We start from the raw sequence: 24,973 nt of genomic DNA on the forward strand, positions 1-24,973 counted from the left end.
AGAAAACATTAAAAATGTAGTTAGATCTGGGGACATCCCTGGTGGTCCAGTAGTTAAGACTTCACCTTCCAATGCAAGGGGTGTGGGTTTGATCCCTGGTTGGGGAACTAAGATCCCACATGCTTTGGCCAAAAAGCCAAAACATAAAACAGAAGCAATATTGTAAAAAATTCAATAAAGACTTCAAAAACAGTTCACATAAACAAAAATCTTAAAAAAAGATAAAAGGAAATAGAGCTAGAGTTTGTTGATCAATTTCTACAATTCCAGCAATCACCACGCCAAGGGGCTTTCACACTTTTGTCACTTTCTGTGATGGTGAGCCACAGAAAGAAATACATCTCACACTATGACCCAGATCACACATATAACTCACATACTAAAACAAAGGTTTTGTAAGATCATACAACTTCACTACATGCCAGGCACTCAGTTATTTTATTACTCGAATCCCCTCCACACCATCCTAAACCTTGCCATGCTGGTTATGGCCCTCAAAATTGATTTCATGGCTCACCAACAGGTCTTGACTAGTGGCTAGAAAAATACTGCCATTGCCTATTTGACCCTTTCTCCTCAAACTTCCTGACTCTGCCAAGGCCGGGGCAGCATCCCATGACAGATGTTGATGGAGAAATACTCTTGACCAAGTTCTGGATAAAATGCTTTGTAAGTTTGACAAGCTGATAGACGTGAATCCCACAATAAATGCCACAGCAATGATGTTTATCCATGCCCAAAAGTCATGTGGGTTCTAGGTGGTCTCCGACTGCTTTCTGGTAACAGCAGGAAACATTTATCAAGTGCCTGTTAAGCATGGACGCGTGCTTAGGATTTGAAAGCTTTATCTCATTTAATTGTCATAATAACCCTTGGAGGTAGGTACCATTATATTCATCCCATTTTACAGATGAGGAAATCGAGGCTCAGTGATGTTAATGGAGCTGCTCAAGTTAGTCTGACTAGGAACAGGCATAGCTGGGATTTGAACCACTTTCTCTGATGCTAAAACTCGTGCTTTTAATGCCACACTATATTTTCTGCGTTAAATTCCTCTCGTAGATATAATTTAAACTTTTGCTAAAATTTCATTTTTTACTTGGAAACAACCTTCACTCAAAAGTAAAAATGTATAATCTATAACCAGCCAGGTCCACAGCCTGGCTGTGAGCCCAGGACTGTTTGCCTTCGGAACCGAGGGTGGAGTCTGCCCTGTATTCCTGCCCACCATCCACATGCACAGGGGGCGTAAGAACTCCAAAATGGAAAGTTTACTTTCAAATATTCTTTGTCGAAATGCATATAATCTAAATGATCTGCTCTCTCAGAGTAGTGATGACTCTCTTTTTTTAAAATCCTTTTCTGAATCACACAAACACATGCAGAACAGAGCAAGCTCCTTGCTCCACCTATTGGAAAAGGAGGCAAGGGCACACTCATGAGCCATTTCTCTTGACAGAGTGATGCCTCTTCCCTAAAATGGTTCCTGAGAAACTCACTAGCAATGAGCATGAGGTTCTAGATAAATGAGGTCATTGTGAATAGCAGCCAAAGTCTTCCACTGCCTTTAATGGTCAGAATATTTTTTTTCAAAGACAAAAATGACATTATTCCTTTTTTTTTGGTAAATATGGTACATTTTTTAAACTTACATGATCAGAAAAGTATAATGGAGAGATAAATAAATTACTCTGAAGCCCATTATCCTGAAACATTTGGTACATGTGATTCTGTACATCTCACTGTGCTTATATGTACCCAGAAGAATGATTCAATAGTTGAATACATAGATAAAAACTCAATTATGCCATACTTATGATTTTAATAAAAATAGTAAATTTAATTTGATTTGACCTTTAATGAGAAAGAAATTAAACTGAAATGAATCACTGCAGTTCAAATGTTTCATCACCACAAGATATTAGTTCTTAATATCTTTTAATAAGATAGTTTAAGAAAATCATATGTGAAAGATATTGAGAGTTTAGTTATTCAAATGATAACATTTTCATTTTGGATCACTTATAATAACTTGGCATCCCTGACTCCATGGACATGGGTTTGGGTGAACGCCGGGAGTTGGTGATGGATAGGGAGTCCTGGTGCACTGCGGTTCATGGGGTCGCAAAGAGTCGGACATGACTGAGCAACTGAACTGAACTGAATTGAACTGATAATAGCTGGGTGCTATAAAAGTCCGTACACATACAGTCTTTCCCCACCTTATGATTTGCTATATTATTAAGTTCAAACATTTAAAGAAAGTTCTGTAACCACATTTCTCATTACTATTTAGCTTAGTTCTACATTTAGATGGTTTCAATGCATCCTACTCAACTTTTTTGCCATAATCTTGTCATCATTAAGGTCATTTATGTTCATTTTTATCTCTCTTTCAGTTGGAGATCCTTTTAGTTAGTGTTTCCCCTCCCAACCCTCTGCAAGAAAGTCTCAGTGGAGTGATATCCCAAGTTCCACCTGCTTGAAAACACATTTGTTGAACGTGGTGGGAGTCTTAGGTCACACCTATGTTTCCCTCAGAAGATGTATCACGGTCATCAGCTGAGTGTTGCAGATAGAAATCATTGCTTTTACTATGATGGTTGTAAATCATGTCATTTTTTCAAAGTTCAATAACTTCACCAGGATGTCTTCCTATTATTTTTATTAAATTTTCCTAGGCAGAGCATGCATTTACAATATGCAGTTCTAGACAGTCATTATTACCTGTTCAATTATTGCTATCAGCTATAACAGATTTTTCATCTCCATAAAACATTTTTATTTTTTATCTTCTTCCTAAGTTCTGCCATCTTGGTTTTAAAAAAAGTTCTTCTTCTTGGAGTCTTAGAATCTTCTCTTTGATTGTTTATCTCTTCTTTGACACTTACCATTAGAGACCATGTTGTTTATGGACTCAAACTACAGACAATTACTTGTCTGGATTTTTTTTCTATTTCCACAAGAAAGCTTTCAAAAACCTTTAACTTATGTTCATTTTTTTTTTCTTTCTCCCTTTCAGTAATCAGGGATAGGTTGCTGGACTCTCTGGGGCAATTACTCTTGGAAGGGAGCAGTTCTTTATTAAATATTAGGTGAATGGGTATGGGAGTGACAATCTAACCCCATACTCGCTCATCATTTTGCATTCTTTCTTGCTTGTCATGAGTTTTGAGGGAGAGGTGAAAAGCGAAAATGTCTGTTCATTACTATCTTTAATAAAAACCATGAGTTGTACAGAATTCTGTACTCAGTTTCACTTTAAAATACCCTGTAATTCTAATAAGTTTACATGTTTCAGAGGTGATGGATCTCCTTGTTTGCTCAGCCACAGAATAACATTTTGATCATCTTCTTTTCTCCATTTAAATATTTCCTCTTGCCTAAGCACTCAACACTCTGTTTACATGAAGAAATTATTGTCTAATTTAATCTAACAAAACATAACAAGATAATTTAACAGGAAATAGCTAAAGTCTCTCTTTTTCTTCCAATACTTATTTAATATAATAGATGGTTTCCTAATCTTTGCATAGGAGTCTAAGTCTTGCTTCTATAAATAAACCAAAGGAAAAGAACCAACTTACATGAAATACTGCACAGTATAACTAACTTCCACACCTTGTAAGCCCTCTGGGGGGTTCCACTGTAGGATATTCTTCATGTTTATGGATATGAAGGTGACATTTGTAGGTTTAGGCAGATCACCAGAGACACAGGGAACTGAAAAAGGAGTAGAGAGGAATTGAGGGTTAAATGGAGAGAAAGGAAGACCTAACCTGTGGTGGCTGGTCTCTAGATACAGCCCCCAAGAAGCAGTACCTTCCAGTACTCACACTCTATGAATTTCCTTTCAGCCCCACCTGACTTCATGACCCTCTTTAACCAATAGAATTGATTCTGGGACTGAGCCTTCAAAAGGCCTGGGAGCTTTCACTTTTGCTCGTTTGAAAGTCCTGAACTGCAATATGAAAAGCGGGCTACTCTGCTGGACAAACCATGTCAGGAGGCCATATGACAAGGGAGATGTCCAGCTGCCCTAGTGTCCCAGCTGAGCCCAGCTTTCCAGCCAAGGGACCAGAATGAAGCCACTGTGGACACTGTAGCCCCACTTGCCTCAGACTAAGGCTGCATGAGGGGCTTTGAGAGAGGCCCGCAGAAGAACCATCCAGCTGAGCCCTAGTTAATCGTCAGAACTGTGAGAAATAATAAAATGATTGTTTTAAACCACCTTGCTTTTCTGAAATAAATTACCCCCTGAAATGCGTTGTCAATCATTAATGTTCAATGATTCAACAGAAATTTTGATTAGTGTTTTGTAACTGTTCAAGTGATCCTCTCGGAGAAGGCAATGGCACCCCACTCCAGTACTCTTGCCTGGAAAATCCCATGGATGGAGGAGCCTGGTAGGCTACAGTCCATGGGGTCGCAAAGAGTCAGACATGGCTGAGTGACCTCACTTTCACTTTCCACTTTTATGCATTGGAGAAGGAAATGGCAACCCACTCCAGTGTTCTTGCCTGGAGAATCCCAGGGATGGGGTCACACAGAGTCGGACACGACTGAAGTGACTTAGCAGTAGCAGTAGCAAGTGATCCTCTAAAAATGCTATGTGTTGGTTTAGCTGCTCAGTTGTGTATGACTCTTTGTGACCTCATGGACTGTAGCCTGCCAGGCTCCTCTGTCCAAGGGATTTTGCAGGCAACAGTACTGGAGTGTGTTGCCATTTCCTTTTCCAGGGGAACTTCCTGAACCAGGGATCAAACCCAGGTCTCCTGCATAGCAGGTAGATTCTTTACTGACTGAGCCACTAGGGAAGCTTAAAATGCTATATCAATTATCAAAATGTTAGAAACTCTGTATCCTAAGGGATTAATTTCTAGAAATCCTCTGTAGAGAAATGATAAAAAAATAAACATTTTAATAGTTTAAACAAAAGGAATAATAGGTTAAATAAAGAGATTAATAATGTGACAACAATATCAAAACATTAAACAATTTTCTCATCATACCATTCTATTTTTTAAAAATAAAACACATTTCATTATAAATGTTGTGAACCTCTTTGCAAGTTTACATTATGGATACATCATATGTGTTACCACAGTTTTGGTGGCCAGTCTCCAAGATGACCTTCAGTAATCCCCTCCTCCTGGCATTCACAGCCTGCATATTCGTCTCTCACACTGTAGCCGGGTTGGTCTATGTGACCAATAGAGTATGACAGAAGTGAGGGTACATCATTTCCAATATTAGGTTATAAAAGATACTGTGGCTGCCATCTTGCTTTCTCTCTTTTGGATTATTTACTCTAGGAAAGGTCAGTTGTCTTTTTGTGAACAGTTCTCCACAGAGGATCATGTGGCAAGTAACAGGCCTCCAAGATATGTTGAAGAATTGAATGAAGTTTCTTGCCAAAAGGCACATTAGCGAGCTTAGAAGTGGATCCTCCAGTCCCAGTCAAACTTTCAGATGGCTGCAGCCTCAGTCATCTATACTCTCCTATATACTCTTGACTATACTCTCGTGAAAGACCCTGAGCCAGATCCACCAGATAAGCCATTACTGGACTCCTGACCCGCAGAAACTGAGAGATAATATGTTGCTTTAAGCTGCTAAGTTTTGAGGTAGCTTGTTACACAACACTAGATATCTAATACAACAGTCTAAAACCTAGAGAAACTAAGAGAAATTAATCACTTAAAAAAAACAAGTTAAACAGAGGGAGGAAAAAAATGGTTCCCTTCATTTCCAATGAGGTTATAAAGGACTATTGCTTTCACAATCTTGAAAAATGTTCTATTTAGTAGTTTCATTTCATCTTTATGAAAAAATTTAAAAAAGTCAATGAGAAAAATGAAAACTTCTTAGACTTTTAATTACAAGTGAGGGTTACAGCAACAATTTTTTGAATTTTTTAAAAAAGATAAATGTTCTGTTAAACATATTTTATTGGGTTGGCCAAAAAGTTCATCTGGTGTCTTCCACAACATCTTATCATGAACTTTTTAGCCAATCCAATAAATACACTGATAAAGATTCAGAGTAGTAAACACCTTTAATAGAAATGCATTTTAAAATGGATGTTGCTGTTTGGTACACTATTTCTAGGGGAAGAATATCCTAGCTTTTAGTCCTTAAGATTCATTTGGATTGACATCATCTTTCAGATTTCCTAGGCAGAAAAGATATCAATTTTGGATATCTTCTAGTCAATAAATCAAAGCATTATCCCAGGGACAGCCCTAAAATAACAACAACAAGAAAAATCTGAAGACATGGGATACACCACTTGAAGATGGAAGATTGGAGTGATATATCTGTAGGTCAAGAAGGCTGGCTACTACCAGAAGCTAGGCAAAGTGAAGAAGGAGCTTCTGTCAGAAGCTTTAGAGGGGGCATGGCACTGCCAGCCCCTTGGTTTCATTCTTCCAGCTTTCAGAACTGTGAGAGAATACATTTCTGTTGTTTTAAGCCACCCAGTTTATGGTACTTTGTTATGGCAGCTCCAGGAAATGAATACAGCTGCCGCCATGTGGATACATGATGATGAATAAACAGGTATGTTCCTGCCCTTGTGGAGATTCCAGACTAGTGGAAAGAGAGACAGCATTGACAAGTCAAGAATCAAACAAGCACGTGGTGGCCCAGCTATGGAAGAGAATAAGGTTGGAGTAGTGGGTCACAGAACCTACTTAGATAGGGGCTTAAGAGTCAGCTGTGAGGTGGGAGGGCAGTGTTCCAGGCAGACTCCAGAGGTGGGGAAATGCCAATCCAAAAGGACCATGCCCTTGGAATAGTCAAAAGGTCAGTGTGGCTGGAAAAAGACAAGGCTACTGGCCACGTTGTGATTGAAGAAGTTCAAAGGGGCTAGATCCCCTCCCACCACCCCTGTCTTTGTAAACCCTGGAAAGGAAGTTGGGATATAATGGAAATACAGCAGAAAAGAACTGATGCCTTTTAGGCAGTGCAAGTCAAGAGCCTATTTGTATCTCAAATGGATTACTTCACTACTGAGAGGAGAAAAGATTGAATGAGGGCAAGAATAGACCTGGAGAGACAGGTAAGACCACAGCTGCAGCAACCCCAGTGAGGATGGCTGAGCTGGCACCAAGGTGCTGGCTGTGGATATGGAAAGTGGGGTGGCAACAGCTGGGAGCTCTATTTTCAATGCAGAAACAACAGGCATCCATGATGAAGCAGAGTTATGAGTCTCATCTGGTACGAGAGTTGCCTGTTGTGAAAGCTACATCAACAGATGAGGATTTATTAAGGAATATTTGCCCTTTTGACGATGCAAAAGAATGATTAAAAAATAGAATTAGTACTTGTTTCTGAGGGGGAGAAATAGCACATTTTAAAAAAAAAAGCACAATCAACTAGTATTTCCTTGTGGCGTTTTCATCTTTACAAAGTCATAGGTACTGTTTGTTTCCAGTTTGGAAAAACGTAAAGAAAACACTCCTGAGCAAATGTTCCAACTGAGATAAGTCATTTTCTTAACCTGCCCATACTGATAAGATAATTTAATCAACATCCTAGTGAAAATATGTCATACCCACATTGATATCAGGAGTCAAGTGCTGATCTGTGAGTAACAAAAGCACTTCTGTTCACATAGATTTATGGCCTGTGAATACAGATCTGATCTGAGAGTGCTTCTATTTAATATCCCAAATCACAAAGTTTTTGGATTGGTACACATAATTTTATTTCTGGGCGTGCTGTACCACTACACCTTTGGTTTGGTACAAGGGTGTCCACAGTCTGGTCTGGCCTCTCCTTAGGTTATTCAGCCAAATGCACTATGTTCACTAGTCACACCAAATTACCTGCAACCCCCTAACTTGCTTAGCTGTTTTATACCCTTTATAATTTTGGTACTCTCTCCCTAAATATCTTTTGGAACTAGAAGATGCCTTATTTTCCCTTGTGGGCCTCCATTCAATGAATATTGGCCTGTGCTATTTTAATGACATGATTGTGTTGTGATGTTGTGGAGAGTATATGCGTGGTATACCCTAAAAGGGAGTGGGCATTTCTGATGACAGTCACTGGGTAGGAGGCATTTCTTTCAAGAGAAAGTGAAATTCAGAAGACCTCAGAAAGGGACCAGAATTTTGGGCTCCCTTTGAGCTTCCCCGATGGGGGTGTGAATGTTGGGCAATGGGAGGGAGACTTGAGGCGGGGTCCCCTTGGATTATGGGTAATCAAGATGGCTTCTGGAAACTAGTGGTTATCAGTGGGGAGGGAGGAAGGGCAATACAGGGGAAGAGAATTAAGAAGCACAAACTATTACGTATAAGATAAGCTATAAAGATATATTGTACAACACAGGGAATACAGTCCATAAGTGGAGTGTGGTGGACCAATGAACAACAACAACAGAAAAGACGGCTTCTACCCTAACGAAGCTGTAGAGGTCAGCAAGGAGGACCCACTTAATGAACTCCCAAGTAATGATGAGTTAGCTCTAGCTTGTAAGTCATGTCATTAAGACTTGTGTTCCCTCTGTGTTTATTTTCCCCTCATTATATCTTGGCCTTTGGGAAAGCCTTCTAGCCCAGCTTCATCTATTGTTATAGCACCATAAAGAAAAAGTCCTTTGTCTCCTCTTGGGTCCTTTAGTAGAAGGAGAATAGATAAATAGCATTTGAAATGGGTAAGTCTTTGACAAGTTCATTAGTGGAGTTTTACAAAGTGTGGCTCCTGCATTAGTTCCAAGAGTTATCTTATAGTTACCTTTTTGTAAGTGTAATGAAATAGCATGACATTTCCCTAATGGCCACAAACATAATACAAAGGTCACTGTCTAAATATGTTGCAGTTTTAATCATATGCCTGACAGTAAAAGGTATTTCTATTTCATTACCCTATGGGAAAAATCAATGCATAAATTAGTACTGGATGAACACCAGTAAAAAATGGCGAGGTTTTCAGCGTGAACTCATGGAGGGTAACTGGTCTCATGATTACCCAAATTTCTCTCTTCTGGGGCTGAGACTTTCTGACTTACCCTTTATGGACAATATGTTCATGCACTCCTGAGGAAAACCACCAGACTGTAAGAGGCTGAACAGTCAAATGTGGCCACTTCTGGGGACTTCCCCTTGGGACCATTCAAGTTTTGCAGGCTTATTAACTTGGGAACCTCAGCATTGAGGAAGCCCTGCCCAGCTCTGCCCTGAGAAAGTCTCCAGCCCCATCCGTCTTTCTTCAGCTGAAGCAGTGAAGCAATCACCAGGCTCTGAGCTGTTTGACGCAGGGCACCATGTCTTACCAGAGCTTTTGTATCCCCAGTGCCTGGCAAATGCTTTTTAACTAAACGAACCAGTGACTGCTTGGCTCACATATGTCATGAAGATAGAGCAGGACCCAGGTTCACATGAGCATCTGAATGAGGGTGATACAGTCTGAACTATCAAACCTTGGTAGCTTGAAATAACCCTTGCATTGTACACAGGGGATACTCAACATATTTTTAATGAAGGAAGAGCAGCTCATGGAAAGTGGTTGCCACATATTGTAAACGTCTTTCAAAATAGGAAAATACTTTACTACCTTGTAAGACCAAAAGAAGAGAAAAAAATCACCTGAGTTTTCTGTTGTGGGAAATGGGCTCAAGAAGAGTTGATGTACAAAATGGCACCAGAGGGTGATTAATCAATTTCAGGAAGCAAAGTTGTAAATATCTCATCCCAACCTCCACCAAAGGAGAGCTAAACAGTGTCTCTGCCTTCCAGCAGATGAAGTATTGTTCTAACTTGATCATGCTAAGAGGAAAGGCACATTTTCTTTGGTCTTAAGTTTTAAATATTTCTCCTGAAAAATATTAACTCTTCTTTCCTCCTTCCTCAGCCACTGCAATTATATTTCAAGTGCTCTTAAAAAGTGAATCATCTAACCAACACTTAAAGTGTGATGCAGGAACTATTTACCTGAGAAACTATACTTAACTGTCTTCTATGAAGGAGAGAGTATGGTTTGGAGTTAACATTAGTTCCTCTGAGCTCGATTATCTTTCTCTACCAATTCTGCTACTATTTCTCTATTACTGCTTAGCCCATTTGCTGTTGCACTTGAGTATGGCCTTGTCTATAATAGGACTGCTCATTGTTATATGGGGCATGGCCACCTGCTCTATCTCATTGACTTCTAATAATTGTTTATGTGAGTAAGTCAGAGAGAAGTCATAACAACAAGAGCTCTAGAGCTACACTAACACCTGCTCCCTGCTCTCCGCTTACCTAAGCTGTGTGCCCTGAAGTAAGTTATTTAGCCTCTGCACTCAATTTCCTCATTTGTAAAATGAAACAATATTATCATCTGCCTCACAGGTTTGTTGGGATGATTAAATATGGTTCCTAAAATAGTGCCTGATACAAAGAAAGAACTCAGTTATTATTAGCTCAGCCTTGTCCTTCAGGGGCTTCCCTGGTAGCTCCATGGTTAAGAACCTGACTGCTAATGCGGGAGACACAGGCTCTATCCCTGAGTCAGGAAGATCCACTAAGGAGGAAATGGCAACCCACTCCAGTATTCCTGCCTGGAGAATTCCATGGACAGAGCAGCCTGGTGGGCTACAGTCCAAGGGATCGCAAAGAGCTGGACATGACTTAGCGACTAAACAATAACCACGTTGTCCTCCATGGTTACTATTCTCCTTTCACAGCTGAATAAAGGCCCAGAGAGGCTGACCAACTTGCCTGCGGTTATTCAACCATTCGGAGGGTGCTTGAGTCCAAGTGTTCTTAGGACAACAGAGATCTCTCTGCTAGGATACTCACTTACTGCCTTTAGGGAATGCTCCAAAGAACAGTGTTGCAGGAAGAAGAGATTGCACAATCATTATAAAGTTTGCATGTTACTGATAATTGCTTCTAAGGAGATATATAAGAAATTCAATGAGGAAAACCTGAGTATTTCTCCTTCACTGAATCTTTTTCTGGTGGAAGTATACTTAGTCATATCATTCGTTCAACCTCATTACCAGGCACCTACTAAAAATAGAAACTGCTAGTTACTAAGGTATACTGGAAGACAGAAACCTGCTCTTACAGAGCAGGTATTTTCTGAAGCTGGACATAATCCATCAATACACGCTTTCCCTGCCAAGTATGTGAATGTTTATATGGATGAGTGATACATAAGTCATACATGAAAAGCATGTTATTTCTTTATAGCCACACCTCAATCAGTAAATCTATGTGCTTAAACATGTTCTGGAATATTGCTGTTGGTGCACGAGAGTAAATAGGACTTTAAGATTGAGATTACTTCTTAAAATAAATATGTTGGTGTTTACCCATCAAAAAAGAGTGCACATCTTCCAAGCAGTTTCCTTGGGGCAGTTTATAATTATTCCTGGCATTGCTCAGTTCTGGCATTTGGGACACATATCCTTTTAGCTACAACTGTCTTCCGAGGTAGCTTATAAATATGCAAAAATTCCATCTCATTTTTAAAAAATAGGCACACCTTGTTCTTGCCCAACATACCATTTCTTAGTTTGGTTATACAAGTTGCTTGGAAGTGGCTCTGGAAGCTTTTGAAAATTAAACCACACTTCCAAGATGAGGTTTGCCATTTAATGGGTTATTCTGACCAACATGTGCAGGTTCTATCCATAACTCTGAAAAAAAGGAGTTTAGGAAAAACACTGTCAGATTTTTGTGCATAGCTTCGTAAAATGCCTATTTTGAAGATGTCATTATCAATTTGTATATGTTGGTCCCATTGTTAGAGAATCAGTCCCACTGCCTTATATCATTTCTTGTGTGAATGCCTTCCCTTCCCTTTCAGAAATTGGCTTTTTGAGGGCACGAGTTTGATCTTCTCCACATTTTGTGATTGCCAAAGTGTCTATCCAAAGTGACTATCACAATAACTGTGGAAAAGAAGATTCAAAGGTGCGTTGCAGTCTTTACAACTCAATAACTTGCTTCAGAAAGGAAAAGACAGAAGAAAGAGCAGACACAGACTTCCTTAGTGGAACAGTGGATAAGAATCCACTAGCCAATGCACAGGACATGGGTTCAATCCCTGGTCCAGGAAGATCCCACATGCTGCGGAGCAACTAAGCTGCCCAACATAACTACTGAGCCCGAGTGCTGCAACTACTGAAGCCTGGGTGCCTAGAGCCTCCACTCCACGATAAGAAAAGCCACAGTGAGAGGCCTACACACCGCAACTAAAGAGTGGTCCCCGCTCTTTGCAATTAGAGAAAGCCCATGTGAAGCAGCAGAGACCCAGCGCAAGCAGAAAACTGAAAATAAATAAATGAAAAGAAAGAACAGAGAGAAACCACTTGGAGCCACTAAGGTATAGAAAGGACAACTATTGGGAGCTCCAAGTTCAATCAACAGATATTTATTAAATATCAACATATATCATCCACTTTATCTTTCACATCATTTTCAAATCCAGTACTTCTTTTTATCCTCACATATGTAATACAGTTTTTCCACTGATATCTGTATCACTTCACATATTCAGAGAGAAAATGAACAAGATAAAAATGTGAGAAGACAGAGAAAAATAGAAAAAAGAGAAACAAACAAAAAAAGAATAAGCCTTAAAAATAATTACTTAGTGGAGATTTGGAAGTAATCATTTAATGGAGACTTGGAAGTAATTAATAGTATTTACTTCTGCTCATTGTTGATTGGGATTTTGAGGCAAATGAGGTTGAGAGTGTGATCTCAAGCTGCCTAATCAAATAAGATGAAGACAGAAGTGTATAGCAGCCATTAAAAACACAGTCAGAAAGATGCATTCTTTTTCAGGGGGCTAACTCTCCTCTGTAGTGACAAGCCAATGCTTTGATGTTTTTGACAGTGACCTGGACGCGATCTAGACCTCTTCAGGTTGGATTATGCCTTGATGAAGTTGTGTAACTAAATGTAACACAATGGACAGGGGATCCATGTGCAACACAGGTCCCTCTGAAGATCAGATTTTAGGGGTAGTTATCCTGCCACAAAGACGTTAAAAAAACATGGGTCAGGATAAGGTACCGGCAGCACTGGAACTTCTCCAGGATCAATGCAGAGAATGGATCAATGCAGACATTCCCGTGCTCTTGCTATTAAAGCTAACAGAGCCTTCTAAGGACTCTGTTGATTCAGGAAGTAGGAAACAGCACCTAGGATACCCGCCTTCTTAGAAAACTGCAGCTGTAACATGGGTGCCTTTTGATAACTGGTTGCGGTTGGACTCAGCATTGAGTAGAGCCACAGTCCACAGTGACCTGGTGAGGCTGTCAGTGACCTTGAGGCCAGGCTGTTCATAAGCTGCAAAGCTCCTCACTCCTATCCATTTGGCAAAACCACCCTCAAAAAAAAAAATCCCTCCTTTTAGTAGGATTTTGCTATTTGTTGTTGGGTTTTGTTTGTTGATTAGTAGCTTTATAAGAAAAAAAAATCTAAGTGTGGAAAAGGAATATTAACTACCTGGTCATTTACAGATAGAATATGCTTAGAGCAGGATTTAACTTTATTTTCTTGCTAGTATTTTAAATGAAAAATACAACGAGTGTGTTGGCAGTTCTCATAAGTTTCAGTTTCCCTTTTCATAGTAAGCCCCACTTGACTCCTAAATTAGAGCAGTTGCCTTGGTCTGTGCTTCTAAAGAAGCTTGGTTTCTTCAGTTCTGGCATTTATACTGTAATCAGCTGAGATTAAAAGCTCTGCAAAGAAAGAGTCCTTGCTTTCTTGTTCAATTCAATACTTAGAACAGTTCCTGAAATGTATGAATGAATGACTCTGAGTAAGTGAATAAATAAATGAAAAGTACTCAAAAGAAGGTTATTTAAAAATCACACTGCATCAAGTTATATTTTAACTTATGAAAACTCAAAATGAATGTGTGGGGGTATGAAGCTGATTCTTTCTCATTACATCTGATCAGCTCAAATACCTCATTACCCTAAGTTATTTACTCCTAAGGTACATATGCTGTTCTATTTTGCACTAAACCATTAGCCAACTTAAAAAATAACAACATAAAGCATTTAGTAGATAATTTAGAGAACCTTTTAAACATATACATTTTAATCTAAAATGGAGGAGAGAGGCTGACTTGGAATCATATAAGCTATTAGCCTTAAGCATGAAAATGGTCCATGTGGGAGCAAGATTTTGCAGGAAAGTGCCCCATAGAGAAATGGAGGCAAGAGATAGGGGTTGGAAGAGAATGAACCCTTCTGCTGAAGAAATTTTAACTCCATCATCTTAATACACATCCACTGATGTTTCTTTTTTTAAAAATTTGAGATAGAATTGACATAAACATTATATTAGTTTCAGGCATACAACATAATGATTCCGTGTTTGCATATATTACAAAATGGTGGCTCTCTCTTATGTTCATGTTACAGAAAGACAAGAGAAGACTCATCTATGCCCTTTACATCCTCAAGGGAGGCTTTCAGGTGTGAGACCTCTGCAAAAGTTTCCCTTTGGCAGTGGACATAGATGAATAAATATGTTGAGGAGAACTACATGGGATTGAAAAAGGCAGCTTTTCTTCACTTTAGGAGCCAAGCTCATGGGTCCTGCTCACCACCCTGCAAGTCTTTGAAGGTATGGTGTGTGCCTGCTCAGTTGCTCAGTCATGTCCAACTCTTTGCAAACCCCATGGACTGTGGCCTGCCAGGCTACTCTGTCCATGGAATTTTCCAGGCATGAATACTGGAGTGGGTTGGCATTTCCTCCTCCAGAGGATCTTCCTGGCCCAGAGATTGAACCTGGGTCTTCTGCGTTGCAGGCGAATTCTATACCACTGAGCCACCTGGGAAGTCTGTTGAGGGTATGGTTGGTGTTATAAATGTATGTTGAAAGGATATGTTGCAATCCCAACCTCCAGTACCTCATTAGGGTGAGCTTCAATCCAACAAGGTATCCTTATAAAAATGGAAAATTTGGACACAAAGAGAGACAGGAACAGAGGGAAGATTATGTGAAGAGACAGAAGGACCACTCTGAAGGCAGAGGACTGGAAGGGTGCTCAACAGGCTAAGGAATGCCAAGGATTGCCAGCAACCACCGGATGCTAGGAGAGAGGCGTGGAACAGATGCTGTCCTACAGTTTTCAGTTCTAGCTTCCAGAACTGTGAGATAGTAAATTTATATTGATCTAAGCAACCCAGTTTGAGGTACTTTGTTATGGCAGCCCTAGAAAAGTAATATAGTAGGTGTCTGTTGCTCACATCTTTCCTCAAAAATGAACATAATGTTTATTTATGAGAACAATGAATGCTTTAAGGGCTGCCAAGTTACCTGAAAGTAAAGAGGAAGGGATTGATGTAGGAGAAAAAAAAATCTGCAACATTGAAAAGGAGGAAATCTAAATGGGGGAAGGAATGTAAACAGACGCTTTAACTAAGAGGATACACTTGCCAAAATATCTCATACTACCACAATACAAATGTAATTGTATGAAATGGAAATTTCAGGAGGCTGGATTAAAGGCATACATGCCCAGACTCAAGAAGTATAAGGAAAACTTCCTGACAAACCTGTAGAAGACAGGTATGCCATTCTCTGTGCCTGGAGGTGGAGCTGGCATTTGATGAAGCCGTGCATAAAGTGATTGGAAAAGTTGAGTGGAAGTCATTTTGGCATCTCCGTGTGCAATGCAGTGAGCACCCCAGTTGAAAAATAGAACTGATTTTGAATAGATAATATTTGTAATCAATAAAAATTTCCTTTCCAGAAAAGTCTCATCAATTGCATTAAAGTCCATCATCACAGATTTCACCAACTCTTGCCAAAACATTATGCCATACTTTCATTCTCTATTAATCTAAGAAGTGAAGAGAAAGAAAACTGCCTCTACAGAATGAAATTATATTCGTGTGAAATTCTCAGTTTAAATGAGGGGTCAAGGTCTGTGTCTCGTAGGAGAAGGCAATGATGATAAAAAGGGAGGGTAACTTTTAGGCATTAGGGACCTGTGTTCACCAAGAACCTGATGCTAAATCACTTAAGGACCAATATGCCAAGGGTAGTGTTTAAAACGTGGCAGATGAGCCATCTCATCACCATCTACAGTGAGTCAACCTGAGAGCTTATGGACAATCCAGAACACACACCTACAGAAAAGACCAGGAGAGGGAGGGACCTGGCATGAGGTAACTGGGGAGGTGGTTAGCTGAGATGCAAGAAGACAGAGGGAATGTGATGGCTGCAGTCAATAAGCTGAGCAGCTTGTTCTGTACAACTTGATCCACTCAGAGTGAGGACCAACTCTGAGAGAGACGATGGGAGAAGATGAAAGAGATCAAGATCTCTGCTCATTACACAGAAGAACATTCCAGTAGCTGGAAGTCTGCAACGACAGGATATCGTGACTTGGGTGTCAGGTAGTGAGTTTCCTATGATGGGAGGTGCTTCAACAGCAGATAGGTAATGACTTGGAAGTTATGCTGCAGAAGAGATTCACAAGAGAAGCAGTTGGATGGGATTTTAAGGTCTTTTCAAGTCTAGTTTTCTGTATCAAAAAGAATTCTGAAAATAAAGCAGGGTATTTAATTTTAACATTGCCAGTCAGCTTTTTTTTTTTTTTTTTTAAGAGAGCCTAGAAACAACAAAAAGAGCCTAGAAGCAAATAGGAAAAGGAGTACATCAAGGCTGTATATTGTCACCCTGCTTATTTAACTTATATGCAGAGTACATCATGAGAAACGCTGGGCTGGAGGAAGCACAAGCTGGAATCAAGATTGCCGGGAGAAATATCAATAACCTGAGATATGCAGATGACACCACCCTTATGGCAGAAAGTGAAGAAGAACTAAAGGGCTTCTTGATGAAAGTGAAAGAGGAGAGTGAAGAAGTTGTCTTAAAGCTCAACATTCAGAAAACTAAGATCATGGCATCCAGTCCCATCACTTCATGCAAATAGATGGGGAAACAGTGGCTGACTTAATTTTTCTGGGTTCCAAAATCACTGCAGATGGTGATTGTAGCCATGAAATTAAAAGATGCTTACTCCTTGGAAGGAAAATTATGACCAACCTAGATAGCATATTAAAAAGCAGAGACATTACTTTGCCAACAAAGGTCTGTCTGGTCAAGGCTATGGTTTTTCTAGTGGTCATGTATGGATAGTTGGACTATAAAGAAAGCTGAGCACTGAAGAATTGATGCTTTTGAACTGTGGTATTGGAGAAGACTCTTGAAAGTCTTTGGACTGCAAGGAGATCCAACCAGTCCATCCTAAAGGAGATCAGTCCTGGGTGTTCATTGGAAGGACTGATGCTGAAGCTGAAACTCCAATATTTTGGCCACCTGATGCGAAGAGTTGACTCACTGGAAAAGACCCTGATGCTGGGAAAGATTGAGGGCAGGAGGAGAAGGGGATGACAGAGGGTGAGATGGTTGGATGGCATCACAAACTCAATGGACATGAGTTTGGGTAGACTCCGGGAGTTGGTGATGGACAGGGAGGCCTGGCGTGCTGCAGTTCATGGGGTTGCAAAGACATGACTGAGTGACTGAACTGAACTGAACTGAACTGAGAAACAACATTCCAGTAGCAGTGAGCACACCTGGCAGTGAGATTTTGGTTTCTAGATCTTATTCTCCAGGAGAAGGAGCTAAAGCTCGTTGGGGAAGTGGCTGATTCGGCTCTCCATGCCTGCATGCTAAGTCACCTCAGTTGTGTCCAACTCTGTGTGACTCTAGGGATGGTAGCCCACCAGGCTTCTCTGTCCATGGGATTCTTTAGGCAAGAAGACTGGAGAGGATCGCTATGCCCTCCTCCAGGGGAATCTTCCCAACCCAGGTACCCAACCAGCATCTCTTATGTCTCCTGCATCGGCAGGCGGATTCTTTACCACTCGCCCCACCTGGGAAGCCCATTCAGACCTGGGGCAGGGAAAGTATGAGATGAACTTGAAATATTTTGTGATGCTACAAAGTAATGAAATGCTCAGAAAGAATGGGACCTGTTGAAAGCATGCAGGAACCAAACTTTTGATGGCGAAAGCCAGAAATTTTGAGCAATAAGATTAATACTAAATAATAATAGTATTGGATTATAACTCAAAGAATAAAGTAAACATTTATGAGTCCATATTCATATATGTAAGAAACTAAATAAAGAAATAAATGAGGGAGAAGCAAAGGCTCTTACCTGCATTAGAATTCCAATTTAATAAATTGAGAAGGAAAGAGTGAAATTAAAAAATCACCATTAAGCATAACAGTTATTGCATCCAGTATCCACTGATGAATACTAAAATTAGTGGGTGTAAGTTTGAGGAGAAACAGGATATTTGCTCCATCTCACAATATCTTCCCACTGCTGCTGCTGCTGCTGCTAAGTCACTTCAGTCGTGTCCGACTGTGCAACCCCATAGACGGCAGCCCACCAGGCCCCCCCGTCCCTGAGATTCTCCAGACAAGAACACTGGAGTGGGTTGCCATTTCCTTCTCCAATGCATGAAAGTGAAAAGTGAAAGTGAAGTCGCTCAACTGTGTCTGACTCTTAGCGACCCCATGGACCGCAGCCTACCAGACTCCTCCGTCCATGGGATTTTCCAGGCAAGAGTACTGGAGTGGGGTGCTATTGCCTTCTCCGATCTTCCCACTAGATATTTATTAATCAGAAAGTGAAAATAGGAACCCTATAGATACCACCTAAACCAAATGATCAAGGTTAACATCATCAGGAAGAAGATGTATTGATATCATAAGCCCTTTGATAGGATGGGCTAGTAAAGATAACATCATCTCTGTGGTATTATTGCCCAAAGGGAATAATCTCACTCTAATGAGGAAACCACAAATGAACCCATACTGAGGGACAAGTCTGAGGGAAAGGTGACCAGGACTCCTAAAGTGTCAAGGACATGAAAGCAAAAAGACGCTGAGGAGCTGTCACAGATTGGAGGAGAGGAAGGAGACACAGCAACTAAAGGCAATGGGGACCCTGGATGGATCCTGGAACACAGAAGCAGCATTAGTCAGAAATAAGGGTGAAGCTGAAACAAAGTCTGCAGTTTAGTGAATAGTATTACATTGTTGTTGTTTAGTTGCTAAATTGTTTCTGACTCTTTCTGGATCCTTTGGCCTGTAGCCCACTAGGCTCCTCTGTTCACGGGGATTTCCCAGACAAGAATACTGGAGTGGGTTGCCATTTTCTTCTCCAGGGGATCTTCCCAACAAAGGGTTCAAACCCAAGTCTCTTGCATTGTCAGGCGGATTCTTTACCACTGAGCCACCTCAGAAGCCTGAACAGTGTTACATCAATGCTAATTTCATGGTTCTGAACACTGTATGGTTATATAAGATGTTCAAATTAAGAGAAACAGGGTGAGGGGGTTAATGAGGGCTCTATTATTTCTATAGCTTTTCCGTAAGGCTCATATTAGTTCAAAATTAAAAGCTAAAAAGAAGAAAGTAATGAAAAAAATTTAATTAGTTCACTGGAATCATTTGTGTGTGTGAAAAATATCTTAAAATAACTTCTCCATGAAACAAAACACCAAATACTGCTGTGTTTATATCAAAGAAGAAACACTTCAAGAAATACCCTCACTGTGTTAAATATAGTATATTAGTTCTAACAAGCAGAGTACTTTAATATTTAGACCATATTCGAAAGCTCCAAACCTAGAGTTGGCTCCTTTGTTCATAGACACAATAAACTCTATTTTTTCCCTCTTTGGGGATTTTGGGAAGCTCTTCTTGAGGGAGGCACACCGGTGGTGAGATGTGAAGTCTGAACAGGAGTTAGCCAGAGACAGAGTGGGCTGGAACATTCCAGCACAAGGAATTGCAAGGATGAAGTCCCTGTGATGCAAAACAGTTTGGTTTGCTCGGGAACTGGTAAAAGTCCACAATAGTAGGAATTAAGTGGTGTGAGTGAGGCTGAAGAGAGTGGCAGGAGGGGACACATAAGACCACACAGGAGAATTTAGAATGATTCTATCAGCAGTGGAAGTTTCTGAAGGGTTTGAGCAGAGGAGATACGTGACTTTGGCAAGTCATCTCCTCCCACTCTCTGTTACTGGCTTTAAATGCTCATTAATATTATGCTGACCAGAGTTCTTTATCTGCAGTGACAAATAAGACGTGGGATTAGGCCAACAGGGCCAGGCTGCCAAACCACAGTGATGAACTTCCTAGGGAAACTTCTGTCTCTGCAGAGTTGAGAGAGTCAAGTTTATGTCGCTCCTTGTGGGTGTAGTACAGATGTTCCGAATCCCTTAAAAAGTTTACCTGAAATGAAATACCAAGGACTTTCCTAAAGTGTTGATGCCACATTGAAAATTTTTTTCCTTTCTCTTTGGATGTTTAGTATTGTAGTACAGCCCGATCCAATCACAGAGTTGTGTGACTTCAAATTTTTGTGCCAAAATTTTTGAAATATTAAAGCATTTACTACTGGAATGTGGCAATGTCATATAATTCTTAGGAAGTTCACATGGCTCAACAGATATGGTGGTGGAACCAACAAGACGGAATAGCTCTCTATCCACATAAACACGTGTACCTTCTCACCTGGTTTTCCAATAGCTGAGTGCCTGGAGGCCCAGAAGAGGACAGGAATGTTTTAAGATGAGCCAAGAAAGTACCTGCGTTAGGAAAGAGTTTCTTTGTTTTTTCCCCTAATTTTGCTTCGAAGCCAAGAATATTATTACCTTCTAATGTCAGCCTCCCAATCCACTTAAGGAGCAAGCTTTATTTCTTTGATTAGAAATAGAAACAACCAAATTTCTGTCAGTTAGTTGAAGCTCAGTATCTGGCTAAGTCAGGAGCAGTCTCGTCCCATTCAGCTTACCTAGGAATATTTTTTGCAAGACAAAAGAATGACAATTTCTGGTAACTTCAAGATTTAGAAGAGAAAGAGAAACTTTTTGTGCATAATGTCTATTGCCCAAAAATCTCTCCAAGATCTATATGCACACTTTTCTTACCTTTGTAATTATATTGAACTTTTGCAACTTGTTCTTTGATTACTAAGGACACCACAGTATCATGGACAACTTCCTGCATTCACAGTCATTGTTCAGTTCTGGGTGAAAAACATAGAGGTCTGGATCAAATCTGCACAAGACACAGTATTTCAAGCTCTGCTGCTTGAAATTTTTTAAAAAGAGAGGATCCTAGAGACCTTGCTTTAAAAACATTCTTTTTCTCGTACACCAGAAATGCAGAAGGAAAAAAGAAATCAGTTAATGAATCATTCTGATTTACTGGCTTGCAGCTGGCAAAACTTAAAAATAAACCCCAAAAAACCTGTAGCACAGATCAGTTCAAAGTTTTGTTATTTCCGAAAAATCAAAAAGGCGCTTACATGTACGTGGTCAAAACTGCAAAGGAAAAAAAAATGACGTGCCCAGGAAAGGGATCTTACTTTAGAAACGTTGCCCCTTTCTAGCTCCCGTCCCCTGAGAGCCCAATTCTCCCGGAGTTTGGTTTTTAAAAGCGCAGGCATCGTCTCCTTCCTGGAATGCTCCCCGTAGAAGGGCAGCTGGTCCGTGGGGCCCCGGCGGCGGTGGCGACAGCCTGCGACGTGGGGGCAAGTGCAATGTGCGAGGGTACGGTCACCGACCGCAAGATACCAGCTGCGGGTACCACCCGGGGCGGCTACCGTCAGCCTTCCTCCACCGTCACCCGCAACCCCCGCAACAAGTGTGAGCAAGTTCTTAGGGCGCGTGGCACTGGCGTTTCTTCCCCGGGCTCCCGGGCTCCCCGCGCGGACCTGCGCTCCTCCTGCTCGGCGCGCATGAAAGCAAAATCCGAGGCAGGCTGGACGAAATCAGTCGGAGCTGGGCGGTCGGCTGGCCCCGGCCGCGATACTCCTACCTGCTCGTCCCGTCGGCGCGGCCACCAGCAGCAGGAACAGCAGGGCCAGGAGGCCGGATGCCGGGGCCCCTCTGGCCGCCACCCTCGCTGAGGGTCCGGGGGCGCACATGGGCGCCGGGGCTGGGTCACATCTCTGCAGGCAGCCGTCAGCGTGGGACGCCCCCTCGGGCCGCGGGCGCTGGGAGCGCCGTCTCCGCTCCGCAGCCTGGGCCCGGGCTCCAATCGGCTGGGTGCCCGGGGAGGCGGAGCTGCGGGGAGCCCCACCTGCGTCCCGCCCGACCCGGGGCTGGGTGCCAGCGCCAGGGGAGTGTCCGACTTCTCCTCCCAGCCCGGCCGGCTCGCAGCTCCGAGAATCCGTGACTTTCCGCCTCCCCAACCAACAAGGTCACTTGTTATGGTTGTTTAGTCTCTAAGTCGTGTGGTTCTCTTTTTCAACCCCATGGACTGTAGCCCATCAGGCTCCTCTGTCCGTGGGATTTTCCAGGCAAGAATACTGGAGTGGGTTGCTATTTCCTTCTCCAGGGAATCTTCCCCACCGAGGGGTGGAACCCACCTCTCTTGAAGTGCAGGTAGGTTCTTTACCGCTGTGCCACTGGGGAAGTCCAAGGAGGTCTCTACTGCAGGGACAATTTCCCTCCCGACTGTTTAAACAGTTCCTCATAGCAAATTCTTTCTGTTAAAGTAAATAGTGTGTTTTCTGTTTTCCTAACGGGACTCATTGATTTGGTAAGAGTTTAGGAAGGACAACATTTTAAAAAGGGCTTTATGTTATCAGTGAGCTTCCCAGGTAGCACTAGTGGTAAAAGAACCCACCTGCCAATGCAGGAAACATGAGACGCAGGGTTTGATCCCTGGGTCGGAAGATCCCCTGGAGGAGGCATGGCAACCCACTCCAGTATTCTTGCCTGGAGATCCCGGTGAACAGAGGAGTCTGGTGGGCTACAGCTCATGGGGTTGCAAAAGAGACCCACATGACTTAGGGACTAAACAGGTAACACGCAATACCACTTCTCAAAACAAAAACTGAAGAGTTGGAGGAAGACTTGATGAGATAAGATTCCATAGGATTTTAAAGGGCTTCCCTTGTGGCTCAGCTGGTAAAGAATCTGTCTGCAATGAGGGAGACCTGGGTTCGATCCCTGGGTTGGGAAGATCCCCTGGAGAAGGGAAAGGCTGCCCACTCCAGTATTCTGGCCTGGAGAATTCCATGGACTCTATATAGTCCACGGGGTCACAAAGAGTCTGACACGAATGAACGACTTTCATTTCTTTCACTAAAGCAGTTAAGTCCCTTTCTGGATTTTAAATACTAGATACACACACACACACACACACACACACACACTCTAAAGTGTCACTCAGCCATAGAAAAGAATGAAATAATGCCATTTGCAACAATATGAATGAACCTAGAGAATATATACTAAGTAAGCGAGACAAACACAAATATGTGCTATCACTTACATGTAGAGTCTAAAATATAAATACAAATGAGTATATATGCAAAAAAGAAACAGACTTACAGACATAAAAACTAACATGGTTACCAAAGGGGAAAGGGAATGAGGGATGGATAAATGAGGCGAATGAGATTAACAAATACAAACTACTATACATAAAACAGATAAACAGCAAAGACTTATTGTAGAGCACAGGGAAGTATATTCAATATCTTGTAGTAACCTATATGGAAAATAACCTAAAAATATGTGTACATATAACAGTCATTTTTTTCTCTATCTGAAATTAACACAATATTGTAAATCAACTATATTTCCATTAAAAATTAGTCTAGCACCATCATTATTATTTCAGTTCTGGTGGGTTAAACATGATGTATATTTGCCACAAAAGTATTTTGAGTGGATCATTTTTGGTATCTAAACCTTAAGACTTGTGTGTGTTTTGGTTCCAATGTGAATTGTTCATGGCCCTAAAAGGGCTGAGGTAAATATACATAACCCTCCCATCCTGTCTCCTAACCACCGCCCCCTTTTTAAAATTGATGCATAGCTGATTTACAATGTTGTGTTAATTTCTGCCATCAGCAAAGTGATTCAGTTATACATATATATTGTTTTTCATATTCTTTCCCATTCTGGTTTATCACAGAATACTGAGTATAGGTCCCTGAGATCTATAGTCTCCTAACCCTTCTTAACTTGAGCAGGACAGTTTATTGGTTCCCCCTTCTAGGAAGCAGAAATGGGGAGCGTACCTGACACCTGTAGTCCTTCCCACTCGTGAGTGGGCGCCCCTTGTTTGTGAGGCGACCATCTTCTGTGTGTCCTTGCCCACCCCCTTCCTCCTCAGCTTCTCCTGTGCACTGATCAGACAGGAAGTCAGAATTTTATGGTCTCATACCTGTGAACACACTCACATTTCTGTCCTCAGGTTGCCTGTGGCTTTTGCAGGATGAGTGTGACCTGAGCAATTGCTAGGCCTTCAGTTGTTGCCCATGCATTAAAGAGGACAGACATGACTTTTGCTTTTAGCTGTGACCTGGAATTCACCTTAGGGCGTTTCCTTTGTACCTTTAAATTCTACCATCTTCTCATCATTGTGAACTTCAGTAAGAGACAGTCAGAGTCCCTCCCAGTCTAAACCTTTCAGGTTGAAATAAATCCTAGTATATCCTTTCACAGATTTTTAAAATGACTCAACACATTCAGATCAACATTTTTCTTCTCCTCAAAGACATGACAATTCTTCTTGCCATGACCTATCACACTGGAATCTTGGTTCTGTGACACCTGATGTATGAGGGTCTGGGCTTTCTGTTCAGAAAGGTCATAAACCAATCCTTCCCATCCCAGCCCAGACATTAATACCCCAAACAGATATTATAAATTTTCCCGATTCCAGTTTAACTCCTAAATAGTTTCCAGGGATAATATCATCATCATCATCATCTGAAGTTACTGTGTTCTGTTGTCAGCCAGGTACCAACTAAAATTTCTCTATTTGCTACTTTCTTTAGTCCTTAAAACAATTCTGTGAGTCAGTTATGTTACACCGAGTTACAAAAGGAGCAAACACGCTTGTACAGATGGTGTACTTAAAGGGACAGAACAAAGATCTGAATCCTGGTTAATGCAATTCCAAAGTCTGTATTTTAATGACTTCCTTGTATGCCTTTTATATTAATACATAACAAA

The 24,973-nt window shown here is 41.2% G+C and overlaps 1 protein-coding gene across 6 annotated transcripts in view; it reads right to left on the reverse strand.

Moving 5' to 3' along the window:
- The window catches only part of IL20RA (interleukin 20 receptor subunit alpha), a 33,147-nt gene extending 11,118 nt beyond the window's left edge, over positions 1–22,029 (reverse strand). For 2 of the 6 annotated variants that reach the window (XM_043457117.1, XM_043457116.1), the window contains exons 1-2: positions 21,816–22,029; positions 3,588–3,723 (exon numbers count right to left, since the gene is read on the reverse strand). In XM_043457117.1, coding sequence (XP_043313052.1) covers positions 3,588–3,723; positions 21,816–21,924 — 245 coding nt within the window. In that variant the 5' untranslated portion in view covers positions 21,925–22,029. Of the gene's footprint in view, positions 1–3,587; positions 3,724–20,507; positions 20,582–20,647; positions 20,773–20,923; positions 21,022–21,363; positions 21,790–21,815 lie in introns of those variants that run through there. The other 4 variants (XM_043457118.1, XM_043457119.1, XM_043457122.1 and 1 more) reach the window with 4 other exon arrangements.
- Between the last annotated feature and the right edge of the window lie 2,944 nt (positions 22,030–24,973).

This window comes from Cervus canadensis, chromosome 33, assembly GCF_019320065.1.
Source record: "Cervus canadensis isolate Bull #8, Minnesota chromosome 33, ASM1932006v1, whole genome shotgun sequence".
NCBI lineage: Eukaryota > Metazoa > Chordata > Mammalia > Artiodactyla > Cervidae > Cervus > Cervus canadensis.